This window comes from Myxine glutinosa, unplaced genomic scaffold, assembly GCF_964187855.1.
Source record: "Myxine glutinosa unplaced genomic scaffold, kmMyxGlut1.1 SCAFFOLD_2934, whole genome shotgun sequence".
Taxonomy (NCBI): domain Eukaryota; kingdom Metazoa; phylum Chordata; class Myxini; order Myxiniformes; family Myxinidae; genus Myxine; species Myxine glutinosa.
In genome coordinates, this window is record NW_027619028.1 from 7,501 (window position 1) to 27,407 (window position 19,907).

General features: G+C 48.7%; 1 protein-coding gene across 7 annotated transcripts in view; it reads left to right on the forward strand.

Annotated features, from left to right (window-relative positions):
• Positions 1–19,907, forward strand: part of LOC137417603 (beta-1,4-galactosyltransferase 1) — a gene marked incomplete at its 3' end in the record, with an annotated part of 39,394 nt that overhangs the window by 297 nt on the left and 19,190 nt on the right. For 3 of the 7 annotated variants that reach the window (XM_078769531.1, XM_078769535.1, XM_078769533.1), the window contains 1 exon segment: positions 1–48. This exon segment is cut by the window's left edge. In XM_078769531.1, coding sequence (XP_078625657.1) covers positions 1–48 — 48 coding nt within the window. 7 annotated transcript variants of the gene reach the window in all.

The following is a 19,907-nucleotide window of genomic DNA, read 5'->3' on the forward strand; positions in this document are numbered from 1 at the left end:
CCGAGACGTGGGTCTTCCCCTCTTTGAGGCCAGGTGATTCCAGGACAGGTGCGCTGAACTTTGGGAGGGCCGTTAATTAAGAAACGTAGATCCAGCAATTGTCGACTTGTGGGAATATTTATTGGGCCTGTCTTTTGGTCATTCTTTCAAATGGGGTGGAGGACGATTCCCCGAATCTGAACACCTTGCATCCAAACCAACCACCTTCTCCTTCTCCTTCCCCTTTCAAGAAAACTATCACTATTGAAAAGTGAACTTTACCTAAGAATAAGGATGTTGCCAATTGACAACCACAAAACATTTAAACTGTTATTTGTGTTATTTTTGACGATTAAACATGCAGCTTAAAGACTGATCGGCCTAGTTTGTATGAATGGTGATAAAGAAACATTTGTGTGTTCGCTACGTAACACTTTAAAATGGTGTGTGTGTGTGTGTGTGTGTGTGTGTGTGTGTGTGTGTGTGTGTGTGTGTGTGTGTGTGTGTGTGTGTGTGTGTGTGTGTGTGTGTGTGTGTGTTTATGTGTGCAATATTTTGCCATGCACCAGACTCGTGTACAAAACATACCACTGTACAACATGTCACGCATGTACCATACAACATGTACACAATATGTTTATGTGTATATAACGCATAAAAATAATATGTGTGCATACAATACACAGTGTAGGATGTCACGCAAAACAAAACAAAACATGCCAAAGCCAAATCGAAAGCAAACCAAAGCCAAACGTGTATAAACCATAATCGTGCATGCGTGCGTCACAGCCACTGGTCCTCATCTTTCTCAGCCCTCCTCCCCCCCACTCGGGTCCGGCAACTCTCAGGCCTCTCCATTCAGATCCACCAAATCTCTGCCCCCCCCCCCCCCCTTCCACTCGGATCCACCAAATCTCCGGCCCCCCTTCCACTTGGGTCCGCCAAATCTCAGGCTCCCCTTCCACTCGGGTCCGCCAAATCTCAGGGCCCCCCTCCACTCGGGTCCGCCAAATCTCAGGCCCCTCTCCGTATATATGTTTAATGAAGCCTTTTGTGCATGTGCTCTGTGTGCATTTACACTGTCTTGGTTCGGCTCGCCGGGCATTTTAACCTGCCATTGCTACTGTTCAAATCATCTTGTGTGTGGTTTAAACCATCTTGTTTTTTCAAACCTAATTTTCAGTATTTTGGTGGTTCATAAACGTTTTTGTGCTTCTCCCCCCAAACGAGCCGATATCTGACCCAACGCCCTACACCCCTGATTTTTGTGTTATGAATATTATTACAGTTCATTAAATATAATATCAATAGAAGAACGAAACAAAGACATCTTCCACTTGCAATTTTATTTAATAATCCAGATGAAACCAGCTGTTGTGCAAAACAATGCAGAAGATATTCACAAAGGTAGCACAAGCAGGTACTCATTAATGAAGCATTACTCATTAACGAGACGTTGTGTTTAATATGTTACATATTGTCGCGTAACCGTGATTAACACCACAGTTACGGATGACCGATTTGCGAGACTTTAACTCCCGAGGCGAACACTCAATGGCGGACTCAAGTTCAACACCAACGCGCGGAATGGCGGGGCGCAGCGAAGGCTCCGCAACCTTATCTATTAAAATCAAACACCCAGGAAAACTGCGTTCAGATATTATGTACAAAAAGTAATATAAGGGTTTATTAGGAAAAGTAAAGCCAGTGAAAAAGCCCGCCGGTAAATCTAATAATTCTAATAAACCTAAATCGGGACGTCCCCACACGACTGACAGCAAACACAAACGAGGGAGATTAATCACGAAAATAACACGTCCCGTCGTTCAAAATATACGCGGAGATCGGGCTTATCTGTCTTTGTCGTCTTGTATTGTTGGTGTCCAGCACCGCTCCTTCCGGCCCGATCGCACACCACGAGGCCCCTCGCTCCAAGCACCACGCGTCCGACGCAGGCCAGCGGCTCCACTTGACCAGGGACAGGAAGGACTCCTTTCAACTCCACTCGACTCGACGACGCGGGAGTGCTGGCAGCCAAGTGCCAACGAACTGCTCAGTGCCAACTGGGTGTGCTCTCGTGTGTCTCCTGCGACTCCCTACAACCCGAACTGCACTCGAACTGCGACTGGAATGGCGTGTCCTCTCCAACTCTCCACCACCGCTCAACTCTCTGGTGCCTGCCTGCGTCTGCAGTGCCTGCCACGAACTCAACTCAACTCTGAAATGGCGTCCGACCGTCGCCTATATTGGTGGCCGATGACGTCACATTGCGCACTCCTCAGCCAATCAAAGCCTCCCGCGGCTCCTGACATCTCCCCCGTTACGCGACCCTGCGGTCCTGGCATAACACGTGCCGGCCAGGTTTTTAGGCCTTTGGAGGTGTACACGGTGGCGGCCAATTGTGGTGGTGTTTTTGACCTGGTTTCCTGTCAATTTAATACGAAGTCCTTGTCAGGGAAAGGGGATTATTTAATGTTGCGCTAAGGACCTAACTAATGTTTATGTGGTTTGCAGTGCCATAAAGGACAAAGGTTTGATTACTAGGTGAGACTCACAGGGGCGTTACCTTTAATCCCTCACTATTTAACACTCGAATCTCCAGGTAGATCCACACTCATACATCTTACCCCGACAACCGCCTGAACATCAATAACTTATTACATGTAGAGTCCCTGTCACGACAGCCGAATACCTACCTATTCAGATCTACCTAGCTCTAGATGTTGCATTACCAAATTCATAACACAGCCCCCCCCCCCTGGAACCGTAGCTCCTGCAAGGTTCACCGCAGGGCTACCATTCCAGCCTTAACACTTACTGTCACACACTTAATTAACCTATGAAATAAATCAGGAAGGGCTGTGGGAAGTGAGTCGGACTACCTACCTACACTTCCTTAACATGCTGAACCCCTTAACCATCATGCAAGTATGTACATCTTCTTCGTTGTTCCTGTGGAGGGAGGAAACAACAACACACAACACTAACTTAACCACAAAACTTAACCATCTTTCCAAAACTCAAAACTCTAACCTTTGTACATACCCCGGTCTACAGACCGCGTCCCCCGGTGGATGCCACAAGACTCAACCTTACCTGCGGGGCCATCCCCAATGCATCCCCCCTAAATTTCCACGGGCCCTGTCCAGATGTTACAGGTGAGTGACACGGCTCGGTGGATTTCGCCCACATTCATGCAACACAGACCCCTTAACCACTCATTCTCATTCCATAGGTCATCAAGGCACTTCAAAAATCAATAAGGTTCTTCTTCAATACACCCCCCTGCAGGACCATGGCATTGATGTCATTCACGTGTGTGTGCATTCCTCAACTAGGCAGCGGGGGGGTACCGCACAAAAAGATGGTGGGGGCGCATCAGGCTGTGGTGCCCGCAGTCCCAAAAACAAGTCAACCGACTTACAAGTTCATTGCCCCCCCCCCTTTACCTCTTGGCCCCATGACAGCCCAACAGCCCCTTTCCGCCGTTACCTCGCCGGTGAGGGTCTCCACACACACCAGGCTCCTTTGCCTCCTGCTTTCGCGCAGCAACACGGGTCACCGGGGGACTTCCTCACCCCGCGGCGCCCAACCAGACCCTCCACCGACGAGCTCCAATTTCCAGTTACCACCGGCTGCCAGGGGTAATTGCCGCAGAGGGGGGCCCGCAGGCATCGCTCCTCAGAGCTTGCTCTGTACCTGCGGACACACACACCTTCCCCACCCACAAGACCCCAAAACACACTTCCTCCCCCGCTGCCATTCAATTCTCCACACAACTCAGCACAATTCATAGATGGTGTAAAAGGTGTTACAAGGCTTGCCATGGCCTGCCAATGTGAAATCCCATTCACAGTTCGAATCATTGAATCCTTACACATTTCCATTAGCACATTTCCAAAAAGCACAATTATCGCCCCTCATTATCTCCAATAATCATCACTCACTCTCCAGGTTCCACTCTCACGACCACATCAAAACACCTAACCACAACACAAAAACATACGCCACCCACAAGACACTGTGGCTCCCATTCCATCCCCTCACCGGCCATGTCATCACTCGCTCTCACCTCCCAACTCCAAATTACATGTCCCCAATTTCCCAAAGCAAATCCTGAAGCCTGGGACAGTACTCCTCAAAACACTCACCTCAAGTGCAGGTAGTTGCAGGTTGGTCAGGTTCAAAGTGCAATCCACCCATACAATTCCCCAAATTTCACATTGGGCCTACCAAATCCTTCCAAATTTCTCTTTTGTCCCCACTACACTGGCAGGTATGTGGATCCGCATCCAACGGTGATCATCACTACACAACTACCTATGGCCACGACAGCTCTGCACCTCTACCGTGCAAGGGTCACCGGGACAAGGTGAGCAGTCAAAACGCCAACATGGCCCATGAGTGTCCATAAGGGTGCGACCCACCATCCATCCTTCGGCCCCCCTGCGAGGAACACAGCTGCAGCAGCCCCAGCTGGCCAATGTGGTGAGCACTTGCTGCCACAACACACACTACCGCACACACAACCTCGGCCCTGGGGGGCACGGTCGCAGTGCGTGGCATCCCTACAGCCACGTCCCCTGCACCTCCCCATCATCCCCCAGTCCGACTACAGAACTGCAGCCCCCCAGTGCTCACCCACACTTGACCACACCAAGGTCCAGTCAACAGCCAGGCTCCACCAGGAGACCCACCCAGAAGACATGGTCCACACACCTCGGACACGCACAGCACCACGTTGACCCTCAGGCTACACAACTACATCCCCATCATCCCGCGTCCCAAATATCAGCACAGTTGCCCCCGCAACCAGTTGAAAGCTGTGTCTTGCTACCCTATTAATTTCATCACAGCCTCCAACACTTTGGTCTACACACCTGGATCAATAATGGCGTCACTGTACAGTGTCCACCATGGCATTTCAAAATCCACCCTTAAATTTCCATCTAACCCACAGATTACCCATGCCAACCATTTGTCACATTTCACTAACCTCACCAAAGAAGGATGCTTTGCCATACACATGCCAGCCGAGCATGGCCCATATGCTCGGCTCGTTCTAGTTTCCCGCACACTCTACCTCTATTGGCCCAGGCGGAGGTGGTGGTCCTCTGTCTGGCATCTGTGGACCTACTGGGGGCCCCCTCCTTTCTGGACTGCGAAGCCTGTCAGGAGGTGGGGGCCCATATGGTTGCCGACAATTCCTCTGACTGTGCCCTCTTCTCCCACATCTAAACAAGTCCCCAAGAACGGACCCCTCTGGTAGCCAGGTGGAGCCCCCCTTTCTCCCGGCCCAGCCCGATAAAAATCAGGCCGTCCTGATGGCCAACCTGGACCACCCTGTCGTGACTCGCTCCCTGCAATTTGTCCCCCCATCAAATTTGTCAGCTGGCGGCTGATTCCCCTTAACATTCGCCCGATGTCATCCTCTGGCTTTTCCCGATCCCGCACCTCGGTCTGCCGTACCGTCACAGGTGCCCTCTCCGATGCGCGGTTCGACCTTCTCAAAAAGGTCAGTCTCGCCGCGCATTCCGCTGCCCGGTGCACCGTGGGTGGGTCCTGTAACTCCACCAACGTCCGGACCTCAGGATCAGGGAGAGCCGCCATAAATTTTTCTATCGCCAGCTTGTCCCACGCCTGTGCTGGTAGGTCCCTGTATGCTATCCTCACAGACTGGTATATATCCTGGGCCAGCTCCTGCAACGTCTCATTAGGCTTTTGCCTGCGATGCAGCAGCTGTGCCCTGACCAGGTCGCACCTTGCGCCTGTCCCGTACCTGTTATTCAAGGCCTCACAAATAGCCTTGCTGGTCAATATTCCCTCTGGGACTACGTTCAACACGTCGGCGGCTGACCCACGCAGTGTCGCCACCAGATTCCCCATTCGCTCCCGCTCTCCCCAACCATTGAGCTGAGACACGCACTCAAATTGTGTCAGGAAAGCCTCGAGGCTCCCTGATCCGTCAAAATGTACGAGGGGGATTGTTTTTCCAGAGACTCTATTCCCCGATTCCTCTCTGTCCAAATCCAGTCCGGGGCCAAAACACCCCCCCAACTGGGTATTCCGTTTCGGAGCCTCTGGTGTCCAATTGTGGCTCGTGGTGAGGGTCTCCTGGGTCACTTTAATCTGGTCCTGAAGATGTTTAACCGACCTACTCACCTCTTCCTTCAGGCTCTCTTGAACCCGACCAACCTCCTTCTTGATGGTATTGTCCCAGATCTCCAGTCGCTCCTGCATAAAATCACTCACCCTTTCATTATCCATTAGTGGCCCCCACAGGCCTTTCTCAATTAACCCTTGCTCCTGCTCTTTTATGCGGGTTTCCAACCCCCTCACCTCCTCGGCCAATTTGCCCCCTTGTCGGTTGAGCAATCCCCATTCCTCACTCTGCTGTAGCATTCTGGCATCCACCCGGCCCCGATAGCCTTCCAGGTCCCCATTTGCTTTATCAATTCGAGCATTTGTGGCACCAATCTGACCCTCCAACTTTTCCCCCATTTGGACAGCCTGCGTCACGCCCTCCTCTATTTTTGACATTAATTCTTCCCGTTTCAATTCAATTTCCACCCCTATGGCTTTTTCCATCTCCCCCATTTGAGTTTCTACTTTACCCTCAAATTTCCCCAGTCTGTCCGTAATTTGGTTTTGCACTCTCCCTTCTATGCCATCAATTCGTTCCCCCAGCTGCTGTGCCATTTCCCCAATTTTTTCTTCCAATTGTTCATTCCTTTCCTTTATTTCATTCCTCCATTCCTTCCCCTGCGATTCCATTTTATTTTCCAACCCACTTTTCATTTCTCCCATATCCTTACTCATTCCCTTCATTCCTTCCCTCCATTCCTTCCCCTGGGACTCCATTTTATTTTCCATCCCACTTTTCATTTGTCCCATTTGTTCCTCCAATCGCTCACTCATTCCCTTCATTCCTTCCCTACATTCCTTACTCATTTTATTTTCCAGCCCGTCAATTTTTCGAAGCAATTGACCCAACATCTGGTCGGTTGTCGGGGCCGTTCCTACTGCTCCCGACTCCCCGGTGGGGGAGGGGGATAAGTTGGTGCTCGGGACGAGGGAGGTTCCAAGGCTCACCTCTGCATCTATTTCCCCTATTTCCGGCTCACTCCCAACGCTGACGGAGGCCTCGCTGCGTACTTCCATCTCGTCGACCTCCGACATCCGCTTTTCGGAAGGTCCTTCCCCGCGCGCGTATTTATTTTAATAATTCCTGAAACAATTTAAATTTGACGAAGACGCGATATCGCGCTCCGTTTGTCCGATTGATTATTAAATTTCTCCGCCTCGACTATAAAAATTTTGCGTTCGAACGTCGGGCGCAATGTACGCCCGACCGTGTCGATGTCTCCCCGCGGACAAAAAAATTTGTCCGACCGTGTCGATGTCTCGCCGCGGACAAAAAATTTGTCCGACGGGTTCAAATCCCACTTCTGACACCACTTGTCGCGTAACCGTGATTAACACCACAGTTACGGATGACCGATTTGCGAGACTTTAACTCCCGAGGCGAACACTCAATGGCGGACTCAAGTTCAACACCAACGCGCGGAATGGCGGGGCGCAGCGAAGGCTCCGCAACCTTATCTATTAAAATCAAACACCCAGGAAAACTGCGTTCAGATATTATGTACAAAAAGTAATATAAGGGTTTATTAGGAAAAGTAAAGCCAGTGAAAAAGCCCGCCGGTAAATCTAATAATTCTAATAAACCTAAATCGGGACGTCCCCACACGACTGACAGCAAACACAAACGAGGGAGATTAATCACGAAAATAACACGTCCCGTCGTTCAAAATATACGCGGAGATCGGGCTTATCTGTCTTTGTCGTCTTGTATTGTTGGTGTCCAGCACCGCTCCTTCCGGCCCGATCGCACACCACGAGGCCCCTCGCTCCAAGCACCACGCGTCCGACGCAGGCCAGCGGCTCCACTTGACCAGGGACAGGAAGGACTCCTTTCAACTCCACTCGACTCGACGACGCGGGAGTGCTGGCAGCCAAGTGCCAACGAACTGCTCAGTGCCAACTGGGTGTGCTCTCGTGTGTCTCCTGCGACTCCCTACAACCCGAACTGCACTCGAACTGCGACTGGAATGGCGTGTCCTCTCCAACTCTCCACCACCGCTCAACTCTCTGGTGCCTGCCTGCGTCTGCAGTGCCTGCCACGAACTCAACTCAACTCTGAAATGGCGTCCGACCGTCGCCTATATTGGTGGCCGATGACGTCACATTGCGCACTCCTCAGCCAATCAAAGCCTCCCGCGGCTCCTGACATCTCCCCCGTTACGCGACCCTGCGGTCCTGGCATAACACGTGCCGGCCAGGTTTTTAGGCCTTTGGAGGTGTACACGGTGGCGGCCAATTGTGGTGGTGTTTTTGACCTGGTTTCCTGTCAATTTAATACGAAGTCCTTGTCAGGGAAAGGGGATTATTTAATGTTGCGCTAAGGACCTAACTAATGTTTATGTGGTTTGCAGTGCCATAAAGGACAAAGGTTTGATTACTAGGTGAGACTCACAGGGGCGTTACCTTTAATCCCTCACTATTTAACACTCGAATCTCCAGGTAGATCCACACTCATACATCTTACCCCGACAACCGCCTGAACATCAATAACTTATTACATGTAGAGTCCCTGTCACGACAGCCGAATACCTACCTATTCAGATCTACCTAGCTCTAGATGTTGCATTACCAAATTCATAACAATATTTATTAATACTAGCAGAGTACCTGCCCTACGGGCGACCCTGTGGACCCTATGGGCGTTCTTGTTCCAAGCGTACAACACATTTTCTGCCATCTCTTAATTGGAGGATATTTTCTGCTGATACAACTGATTTGACTTGGATTTCTTGATTATTTCCTTTGGTAATATTGCTGGATCTCTGTTCAACTTAGGTGGCCTTGGTTTTTGAGGCATCTCAATTTTCCAGAGAAAACAAACATCAACCGTCACCCGAGAGCTAACAACACCCACGACCAAACCACACTCACCTCTTCCCCCCTCCTCCCCCTTCCACCATCTCCTCAAAATCCCTCTTCCACCGTCACCCGAGCTAACAATACCCACGTCAACCCCACACCTCCCCCTTCCACCATCTCCACAAAATCCCTCTTCAACCATCATCCGAGCTAACAATACCCATGACAACCCCACACCTCCCCCCCCCCCCACCCTCCCCTCCACCATTTCCTCAAAATCCCCCTTCAACCGTTACCCGAGCTAGCAATACCCACGACAACCCCACACCTCCCCCTTCCACCATCTCCTCAAAATCCCTCTTCAACCATCATCCGAGCTAACAATACCCATGAACCCCACACCTCCCGCCCCGCCCCCTCCTGACCCGACCCTCCACCATGCCCTCAAAATCCCCCTTCCACCATCACCCGAGCTAGCAATACCCACGACAACCCCACCCCTCCCCCTTCCACCATTTCAAAATCCCTCTTCAACCATCATCCGAGCTAACAATACCCATGAACCCCACACCTCCCACCCGCCCCCTCCCGACCCGACCCTCCACCATGTCCTCAAAATCCCCCTTCCACCGTTACCCGAGCTAGCAATACCCACGACAACCCCACACCTCCCCTTCCACCATCTCCTCAAAATCCCTCTTCAACCATCATCCGAGCTAACAATACCCATGAACCCCACACCTCCACCCAACCCCACCCCCGGCCCGACCCTCCATCATCTTCTCAAAATCCCCCTTCAACCGTTACCCGAGCTAGTAATACCCACGACAACCCCACATCTCCACCCCCCCCTCCCTCCCCTCCACCATCTCCTCAAAATTCCCCTTCAACCATCACCCGAGCGAGCAATACCCACGACAACCCCACATCCCCCCCCAACCCCCACCCTCCTCTCCACCATCTCCGCAAAATCCCCCTTCAACTATCACCCGAGCTAGCGATGTCCACGACAACCCCACACCTTTGCCCCATCCTCCCCTCCACCACCTTCTCAAAATCCCCCTTCAACTGTCACCCTAGCTAACAATACCCACGACAACCCCACATCTCCCTCTCCCCACCCCACCCTCCCCTCCACCATCTCCTCAAAATCCCCCTTCAACCGTCGCTAGCTAACAATACCCACGACAACCCCACAACACCCTCGTTCTTTCCTCCCCTCCACCATCCTCTCACAATCCCCTGTCAACCATCACCGTAACGAACAATACTCACGACCACCCCACACCATCCCCCAACAACCATCACCCTCGCTAACAATACGCACGACCAACCCACACACCCCGCCCCCTCCAACATCCCCAATCATTATCGGAATCCGAGCAGCTCAGAATGCACTGTCTCTATGTACTGTCGCCAGCAGGATCACAGTGAGTTCACAATGTGATGTCACTGGCAAACTCGAAAATCGACACTCTAGGGCTTTTTTCAGCACTTTGTGATTCACAAATAAAATAATCTTCTTCAAATTAGACTGATTGTCAATGGTTTTCAGAATAATTTTTTGTTACATTTGGGTTCCCCTTTAAGGGTCTTTTGGGTTTTTGGTGTCTTTTGGGTCTTTTTGGTCTTCAGGGTATTTTTGGTCTTTGGTGTCTTTTCAGTCTTCGGGGTCTTTTTGGTCTTTTGGGTGTTTTGGTCTTCATGGTCTTTAAGGATATTTGGGGTATTTGGGGTATTTGGGGTCCATTGGGTCTCTGGGTTTTTTTTTCGGTGTTCAGGGTCTTTTGGGTATTTGGGGTATTTTTGGTGTTTGGGGTTTTTTGGGGTCTTCAGGATATTTTGGGTCTTCGGGGCCTTTTCAATATTTTAGATCTTCGGGGTCTTTTCCAGTTTTGTTTTGTTTTTGTTTTTTTTGTATACTGAATCAAGGCTCGTGAAAGAGCTGACATTTACTTCACAAACAAATCAACCAGACAAACAAAATATATAAAAAGAGGGAGCGGAAGACAAGAGAATGGGAAGCACACAAACACTTGAGAGCACACAACATTTAAGAGCAGGGAGATGTGTGGGAGGGAGAGGGCTTGGGGGGAGGAGGTGTGGGAAGGGGGGGGGGGGGATGGGAGAAGTATAAAACACAAGGACACCAAGTGTTGGGGGTTGTTGGGGTCTTTTGGGTCTTTTCGGTGTTGGAGTTTTTTTAGGGTCTTCAGGATATTTTGGGTCTTCATGGTCCTTTCAATACTTTGGGTCTTTGGGGTCATTTCGGTGTTCAGGTGTTCGAGGTATTTTGTGTATTTTCAGTCTTTGGGGGTCTTTTAGGTATTTTCAGTCTTTTGGGTCTTTTAGGTCTTTGGGGTCTTTTGGATTTTTTCAGTCTTTGGGGTCTTCAGGGTCTTTTCGGTCTTTTTGGTCTTCAGGGTGTTTTTGGTGTTGGGGGTTTTGGGGGTCTTTAGGTATTTTTAGGGTCTTCAGGATATTTTTGGTCTTCAGGGTCCTTTCAATATTTTGGGTCTTTGGGGTCTTTTCGGTGTTCGTGTCTTTTGGGTCTTCGGGGTATTTTAGGTATTTTCAGTCTTTGGGGTCTTTTGGGTCTTTTTGGTATTTTCAGTCTTTGGGGTATTTTAGGTCTTTTGGGTCATCCAGGTCTTTGGGTCTTTTAAGTCTTTGGGGTATTTTGGGTCTTCCAGGTCTTCGGGTCTTTTATGTCTTTGGGGTATTTTAGGTCTTCCAGGTCTTTGGGTCTTTTAAGTCTTTGGGGTCTTTTAGGTCTTTTTGGTCTTCAGGGTCTTTTTGGTCTTTTGAGTGTTTTGGTCTTCAGGGTCCTCAAGGGTATTTGGGGTATTTTGGGTCTTTGGGATCCATTGGGTTTCCGGGGTCTTTTCGGTGTTCAGGGTCTTTTGGGTATTCAGGGTATTTTCGGTGTTTGGGGTTTTTTGGGGTCTTCAGGATATTTTGGGTCTTCAGGGTCTTTTCAATATTTTAGGTTTTTTGGGTCTTTGGGGTCTTTTCAGTGTTGGGGATTTTTGGGGTCTTTTGGGTCTTTGGGGTCTTTTTGGTGTTGGGGTTTTTTGGGGGTCTTTGGGTTTTTTTTATGGTCTTCAGGATATTTTGGGTCTTCAGGGTCCTTTCAATATTTTGGGTCTTTGGGGTCTTTTCAGTGTTCGGGTGTTTGGGGTCTTTTGGGTATTTTCAGTCTTTGGGGTATTTTGGGTCTTCGGAGTCTTTTAGCTATTTTCAGTCTTTGGGGTCTTTTAGGTTTTTGGGTCTTTTCGTTTTTTTTCAGTCTTTGGGGCCTTTGGGGTCTTTTCGGTCTTTTTGGTATTCAGGGTCTTTTCGGTGTTGGGATTTTTTTGGGGTCTTCAGAGTCCTTTCAATTTTTCAGTGTTCGGGTCTTTTGGGTCTTTTTGGTATTTTCAGTCTTTGGGGTATTTTAGGTCTTTTGGGTCTTCCAGGTCTTCGGGTCTTTTAAGTGTTTGGGGTATTTTGGGTCTTCCAGGTCGTTGGGTCTTTTAAGTCTTTGGAGTATTTTAGGTCTTCCAGATCTTCGGGTCTTTTAAGTCTTTGGAGTCTTTTGGGTCTTCAGGGTCTTCGGGGTCTTTTGGGTCTTCGGGGGAGCAGGGGGGGGGAGGCAGGAGAGGAAGTGGGTGAATGTTCTTATATATTGTTACGGATTCGTCACTTCCGTTGTGGTGGTTTTCATCCACTGTAAACATTTTTGATTCCATGTACTATTATTGTTTTCAAAAGGTTTATTGTGTATGAACTGTTTTCAAAAGGTGAAAAAGTTAGTGTTAAAAAGAAACAGGAAACCAGATCAGGAACCGGACGACGAAGAGGAAGGGGAGAAAAAGAAGGCGGAGTGAGTGAGCTAACATGTAGGCTCGCGCGTCCCCGGTCCGCCGGGGCTCCGCGGGTGTCCTACCGTGCCCACGTCGCCATGCTCCCTGAATAAGAGAGTCAGACGTGGTGCCCGGGGACGGAGTTCGCTGTCTAAACATGGTAGCGCTAGGCCAGTGGGACCGCCGGGACCCACGTGCACTCACAAGTTGTTCTGCGCGTGGGCGGCAGTATCAGACTGGGGCGCCCAAACGCTCCCCGGCTAAAGTTCATCCTGAAAGCGCCCACATTGTGCGGACAAACCAAGTCAAGGGCCACGTGGTCAGGAGAACCTCGTCCCTTCCGGTCACACTGTGCCTATCGGCCGGCCTCGAAGACCGAAATTGTGACGGTGTCACCCGAATGTGCGCCTGTATCGTTGGAGGTATTGACTTATATAGGGCTGGTTTTCTAAGGCTGTAGGCCGCACCTCATTTTGTCAAAATAAAGTGGTATTCGGGTGGTTCCGGTATTTGGGACTGCAGGGACGGAAAGTGCAGGTACGGGGTGCTTGGCACTCCCCAGCCGGCCCGCTCTGAAGGTTCGGATCGGGACACCGGGATTCATTCCGGTCGCCCGGTCGGCCCGGAGGTGGGGGTGCGGGGCCTGTCACGGAACGTCAAAACAAACGGCCTGCCGGGGCCGCCCAAAAGTCGGGCGTGAGGGGCGCGTCCACTAATGGAACGCCTCTCGCTTCCCAGATCGAGGGCCATGTGGTCAGGAGAACCTCGTCCCTTCTGGTTGCCCTGCCGTCCCACCGGGAGCGCTGGCAGGGTGTACTTCAAACTAAGCTTAAGTGTCAAGTGTTAAGTTCCTCCTTGCCCTCGCAAGGGAAAGGCTAGGGTCAAGCTCTTCCAAATTTCCAAACACTAGAAATCGGACGTCTCAAATTAATTAACTAATTTGTTAATACATCTCAGTCGCCCGCGACCTCTCTAGCGCGGGCGTCGAACCAGTTCATTTCCGGGCGACCGGGCCGAGTATCGGCTCGGCCGTGGCCGAAGCCGTTGATTCCGCCATAGCACGCTAATGCGTAGGGTCGCGCGTCCCCGGTCCGCCGGGGCTCCGCGGGTGTCCTACCGTGCCCACGTCGCCATGCTCCCTGAATAAGAGAGTCAGACGTGGTGCCCGGGGACGGAGGTCGCTGTCTAAACATGGTAGCGCTAGGCCAGTGGGACCGCCGGGACCCACGTGCACTCACAAGTTGTTCTGCGCGTGGGCGGCAGTATCAGACCGGGGCGCCCAAATGCTCCCCGGCTAAAGTTCATCCTGAAAGCGCCCACATTGTGCGGACAAACCAAGTCAAGGGCCACGTGGTCAGGAGAACCTCGTCCCTTCCGGTCACACTGTGCCTATCGGCCGGCCTCGAAGACCGAAATTGTGACGGTGTCACCCGAAAAGCCGTCACAAGAAGAAGCCGAGCTATTTGCGTTCTGGAGTGAACGTTGGCGAACAACAGTCACTAGCGAACTTTCGGGTTTCCCAGGAAAGGGATTCCTGCGACAGAGTGGTTATCGCTGTGACAGATTAACCTGCGTGTCAGGTTTTGCGATCGATTCAGGAGAGAATCATCGTCGTGCGGTTGCGCCACGAGACCGGGCCGTCGGCCATTTTGACTCGCGCAGGACTTGCGCTTCGCTCACGGTTTCGTCTCGTTTCGACCATTTTCACTGCATTCAGACGTCGATCTGGGGTGTGTGTGTAACGTGGCTTTTGAGTGGAAAGTCTGCGTGTCGCCGACTGTGAGCCAGTGAAACGTCCATACCCGACCAGAGGGTGTGATCTCTCAGTCGCCTGGAGGGCGCCTTTGGATTTCCCAGTCGCCTTGAGGGCGCCTTTGCCCCGCTTTGGCAGCGGGACTGTTCTTGCCATCCGAACGGGATTCTGGTCTCGATTGAACATCGTTCTGGCGATCGCTGGAGCGAAGCAACTTTGGCTTGAAGCCGGGAATAAGACACATTGGGGATGTTCTTGTTTCACTCACTTGGAGCACAGTGAGTTATATATTACAAAACTGATGGTACCATCATAGGACATATTGATTGTACTTTTGATTACTATTATTATAACCACCTTTAGAGGCCATTTTTCCCCGCAAAGCGGGGGTTGGCCTTTTTCGGGGACCGTGGTTGTTGTTGTTTTTCGGTCCCCTTTTTGAAGCAATGTTTTACGGCCGGATGCCCTTCCTGACGCCAACCCTTTTTGCCGCCTTTAACGACAAGCAGGGAATTACCAGTGTACTGGTACTCAATTTGCCGACCTCGGAAGGATGACAGGCTGAGTCAACCCCCCTGGCGTTAATTCAGCGATCGACCGGGATTCGAACCCAGGATCCTAGGATCCTAAGCCGGCACCCTAGCCGCTAGCCCAACACCAGGTATTATTGTTGTACTGTTATTCTTGTGTGATCTTAATACAATATTTGTTTGTGAGTAACAATTGGGGTGGCTTCTCCATTGATCTTTGACATACAGAATAACACATTTTTCTGCCGTGACTCATCTCGGGGCTCGGAGGTACACTGTGACCAGGGGGTCGGAGAGGAGCACGTAACAATATGCTGGTGGGTGAATGTGGTGTTCATCACGTTTCTGAGTTAAGTGTGATGCCGACAGGAAGAAGAAGAAGCCATACTACCAACTTTGTACACTTCCGGAATTGTTTGATTTATTTGTATTCAAATGTCTGGTGATTGTTTTGTATTTATTTATGCGAATGTGTACTTGTAGTCCAGGGGCCAATACAGATTTTGGTACCACCCAAGGTCAGCAAACAATTTTGGTATTTTTGTCTTTCTACATGTCTCTAGTTTATATTTTGGTATGATAACCCTGCCTATCTAGTAGCTTAATGATAGTTATCACTCTGTAAACAAACCCACCTCCATATAATCTGGAAGTTGAATTTTAGGGGAGAGGGGTAGCATTTTTGCTTATAACTTCAGTTATACTGAACATACTTTAACAAATCATAATTCATTGTGACGCTACATCATATATCTACACAACTGTATTATATTTTCATCTTTAGTTATCAGGTGACTTCCTCAGAGGTCAAAAGGTCATGTTTCAATTGCAAAATCGAAAATTATGAGTGTTTTTATTTTCAACTGATCTGATTACTATTTCATGATATGTAGATGCTGAAATTATTTCATAATGTATAGATAAGACATTGTAGATGATTTAAAATAACATATCATTCACAAAACTTCAACAATTAACCCTATGGTAACCCTTTTTATGCAAGCATTATTTCTTCAATTTCCGAAAATTTTTGTCATTGTCTGTACAAATGTGAAACCTGCTTTAAATAGAGCATTATGATACTGAAATAATATTGTGACTAGTAAATGCTAAATGAAATATGTCTTTTGCCTTGCTTTCCTTGCAGAGGTGTGTGTATATATGCAGTAGATTGGTGAAGAACTAAGATATCTACAATGGATCTACCAACTTGTGACCAGGATCTTACACCGCAGAAACGTGCAAAAATGAGCTGCATCATTCATTGCACTGACGATGATTCGGAGCTAGCAACGCTGCAAGGTCTTGAATCCTGGAAAACCCTGCTTAGAGCAGCAGAAATAAGAAAACACACTCCACTCTTGCAGATAGCCAGGGGCCTAGAAGAAAGTGAAGTACCACAGATTCAGTATCATCGCAAATGTCACAGTGTATTCACTATGAAAAAGCTTCTTGAAGCCATCACAAACCGTGGTATCCAGAACCAAGGTGCTGATGTTAAGGCTAAAGATACTGGTACAAGAAAATCATCTAGAGATGCACCAAGTACTTCAAGAGTATACGAAAGGCTATGTATCTTCTGTAACAGCTCAAGCAAATACCTGCCAGGAACACTTACACGAGAACGCCTCACAGTGTTTGGAGTTAAGAGCTGATGCCAAAGTTCGTGAAGCAGCTACTAGGAAATTTGATGAAAAGGTTCTTGCAGCAGTGAGTCGAGACCTTGTTGCAGCAGAGGGACAATACCACAACTCTTGCTATAGATTGTACACAAAAGAAGAGACTACAGCCACATTTAGTATGAGTGAAGACCTTGAAGAACAAGAGTATGAGAAAGCGGTGGAGCAAGCATATGAGCAGCTCATCATGTACATCAGGAATGACCTTTGGCCACATCCTGATGTTTTTCCATTGACGGACCTCACATCAAAGCTTGAAGAATCCCTGAAATCTCTTGGCATTGCACAAATTAAGCCATCGACGAAAAAACACATCCGCCGAAAGTTGGAGAGTACTTTCACTGGATCACTCCACTTTGTCTCTGATGAGAAGGTTAAGGTTCTTGTCTATACAGACAGTATATCAATTGGAGCTCTTGTCAAACAAGCCCACAAGTTAAAACAGGATCTCCAGACAGCAAGAGCTGTCACAGAAGAGGATGTGATCACAAAAGCGGCCATGGTGTTAAGAAACAGCATCAAGAAGCAAGATGCACCCCAAACATGGCCACCTGACACAGAAAAATGCATTATTCCTGAACCAGTTACTACATTCCTGGAGACACTGCTGACTGGCGAGAATAATTGTGATAATCCTTCACCAAGAGGCCAATGCCTGGTAACTTCATTTGGCAGTGATCTGGTATTTGCTGTCACAAATGGCAGGACATGATGGGGATCTGGCCATTGGTGGATGTGAGGTACACCTGCACCAGAGGCTGTGTTGGACCTGCTATCCTGCAGCAACCAAGCAAATGAACTAGAACAAATAGAGCTGAATGACAGTGATGTGGACGATTGTGACACAGACTAAGTTTGTCCCAATGACATGAAAGAAACTGTTTGTAGTCTAAACGCACTTCAAACAAGCATTCTGAGTATTGCGCTGCAATACATGTCCCCTACCGGCAGTCTGTCGTCCGGAAAACTGTTGGGGAAATTACCAAGGGTTCTTTACCCACAGGTTCTGAATCGTTCCCAATCGCTAATTACCTCAGGATGGGCTCACCTGTGATTCGCTCTCGGGACTTCGATTTATACACCTTGCAGACAGGTCAGCGAAGCACGAGAAAATAAGTTGTTGATAAAGAACCTTTCGAGTCGCTAAATATCAGCAATTTATTACATTTTCCGGTTCACGATCAATGATCGATGTGTCACATAGACACACTCCAGCTGAGGCCACTTTGCCGATTTTCCCCTGTTCGCCTTCTTCTTCCTTGGCATATCCTCTATGGAAGCCTTTATTATTCGCCAGCGCCGGATGACAGACTCATTCACGCAGTGCTTCCTCCCAGCTTCTCGGTTCCCAAACTCTTCTGCAGACTGGCAGACAGAGTTTGAACGCTGAAGTGTACGACCGCCTTGACATCTTGATCTCTTCTCTGGAACCGGATAAAACGTATGAAGACGTTTCAGTCCGAGCTGACGTTTACGGTAATCTGCCCTATAATTTCGGATTGCTATGCAATTGCAGTTGTAAAATAAAAGACCGATGTGGCTTTTCAGAGCGGGAACAGCCGTTCTATTCACATTCCGGAAGCGGCGTTGCTTTGAGCGGCAAATCCATAGAAAGCACGTAATGGTACAAAGCCCGCTTGGCATCCAGGGCGAACGAGCAGCAATGGCGGCCCTGCATGTCGCGCAATTGTGCATGACGCAACGGGGAAAACGTGCAACCGAGATCGCGTTTCGTAAAATACTTTTTTTCGTAAATGTATTGGAAAATTGACTTGTTTTGAAGCCGAGTTTTTTTTTTCTATCCCCGTGTATAGTACGCACCCCCAACTTTTGACTTTTTTCCGATAAAAAAGTGCGTCTTATACGGTACTTGGTGGTGAGGTGTTTTAAATTACGTGATGGTGAGGTGTTTTGAATTTCATGGTGATAAGGTGTTTTGAATTACGTGGTGGTGAGCTGTTTTTAATTACGTGGTGGTGAGGTGTTTTTAATTACGTGGTGGTGAGGTGTTTTGAATTACTTGGTGGTGAGGTGTTTTGAATTACATGGGGGTGAGGTGTTTTGAATTACATGGTGGTGAGGTGTTTTGGATTACGTGGTGGTGAGGTGTTTTAAATTTGTTGGGGGTGAGGTGTTTTAAATTACGTGGGGGTGAGGTGTTTTAAATTACGTGGGGGTGAGGTGTTTTAAATTACTTGGTGGTGAGGTGTTTTAAATTAGGTGGGGTGGAGTGTTTTAAATTACGTGGGGGTGCGGTATTTTAAATTACTTGGAGGTGAGGTGTTTTAAATTACTTAGTGTTGAGTAGGGTGGTCCACAGATATATGTAATATTTAATACTATGAAAAATCCATGCTCCACAAGGCTGCCCTTGTTCCTATAGTTTATTTACGATCATATGAACCAAATATGAGGTCAATTGGAACTTATTTAGAGGTTGCTCAAAAAATAACATTTTTAATTTATCCTGTTTTTTTCAGATGGCAGAAACTCGCAGCTCTTCCACAGTTTGGTTGCTGGGAAAGTCTGAAAAGGAAATAATATGTGGGGGACTACCAACCAAAGGACACACATTGCAGAAAATGGTGTACCATCACATCCAAGAACACCATACAGTTCGTGAAAGTGCCAAACTTAGTGTACAAGCTGTGTGTGCATACTGGGAGAAAGCACGAATTCCAGTGCAGAGAGTAGATTCCTGTGAGCGCCAACTTTTGAAGTTGTATGATGCCTACAAACTGGAAAAGAAAAATAGAACCAAGACATTCGAAAACTATAGAGTGAAGGAGCAGATGTTCAAAGATGATCTTCAATCCCTCTTCGATATCTCACCAAATGATGCGCTTGAGAAAATGATGAATGAAGAAGACAAAGCATTCCTTATCATGCAGCGTGAGGATCCCTCAAGTTCACGTATGGGATCTGTGGACAACACTCTGGCAGTGAAGGAGAACAGAAAGCATATCAGGCTTGAGAATGAAGATAAAAGAAAGAAGAAACATGCTGCTGAGACTCTAACAGCAATGCAATCTGTTCCATCAACATCGGCTGTGGTTGATGATGATGATGAGTCTGAGATTGAAAGCTCCGATTCAGGGGACAATGAATTCAAACTTCAAAGTCCATCTTCTGCCAAACAGGCAAAAAAGGCTCCCATCAAGGTGATCACTCCAGCAAT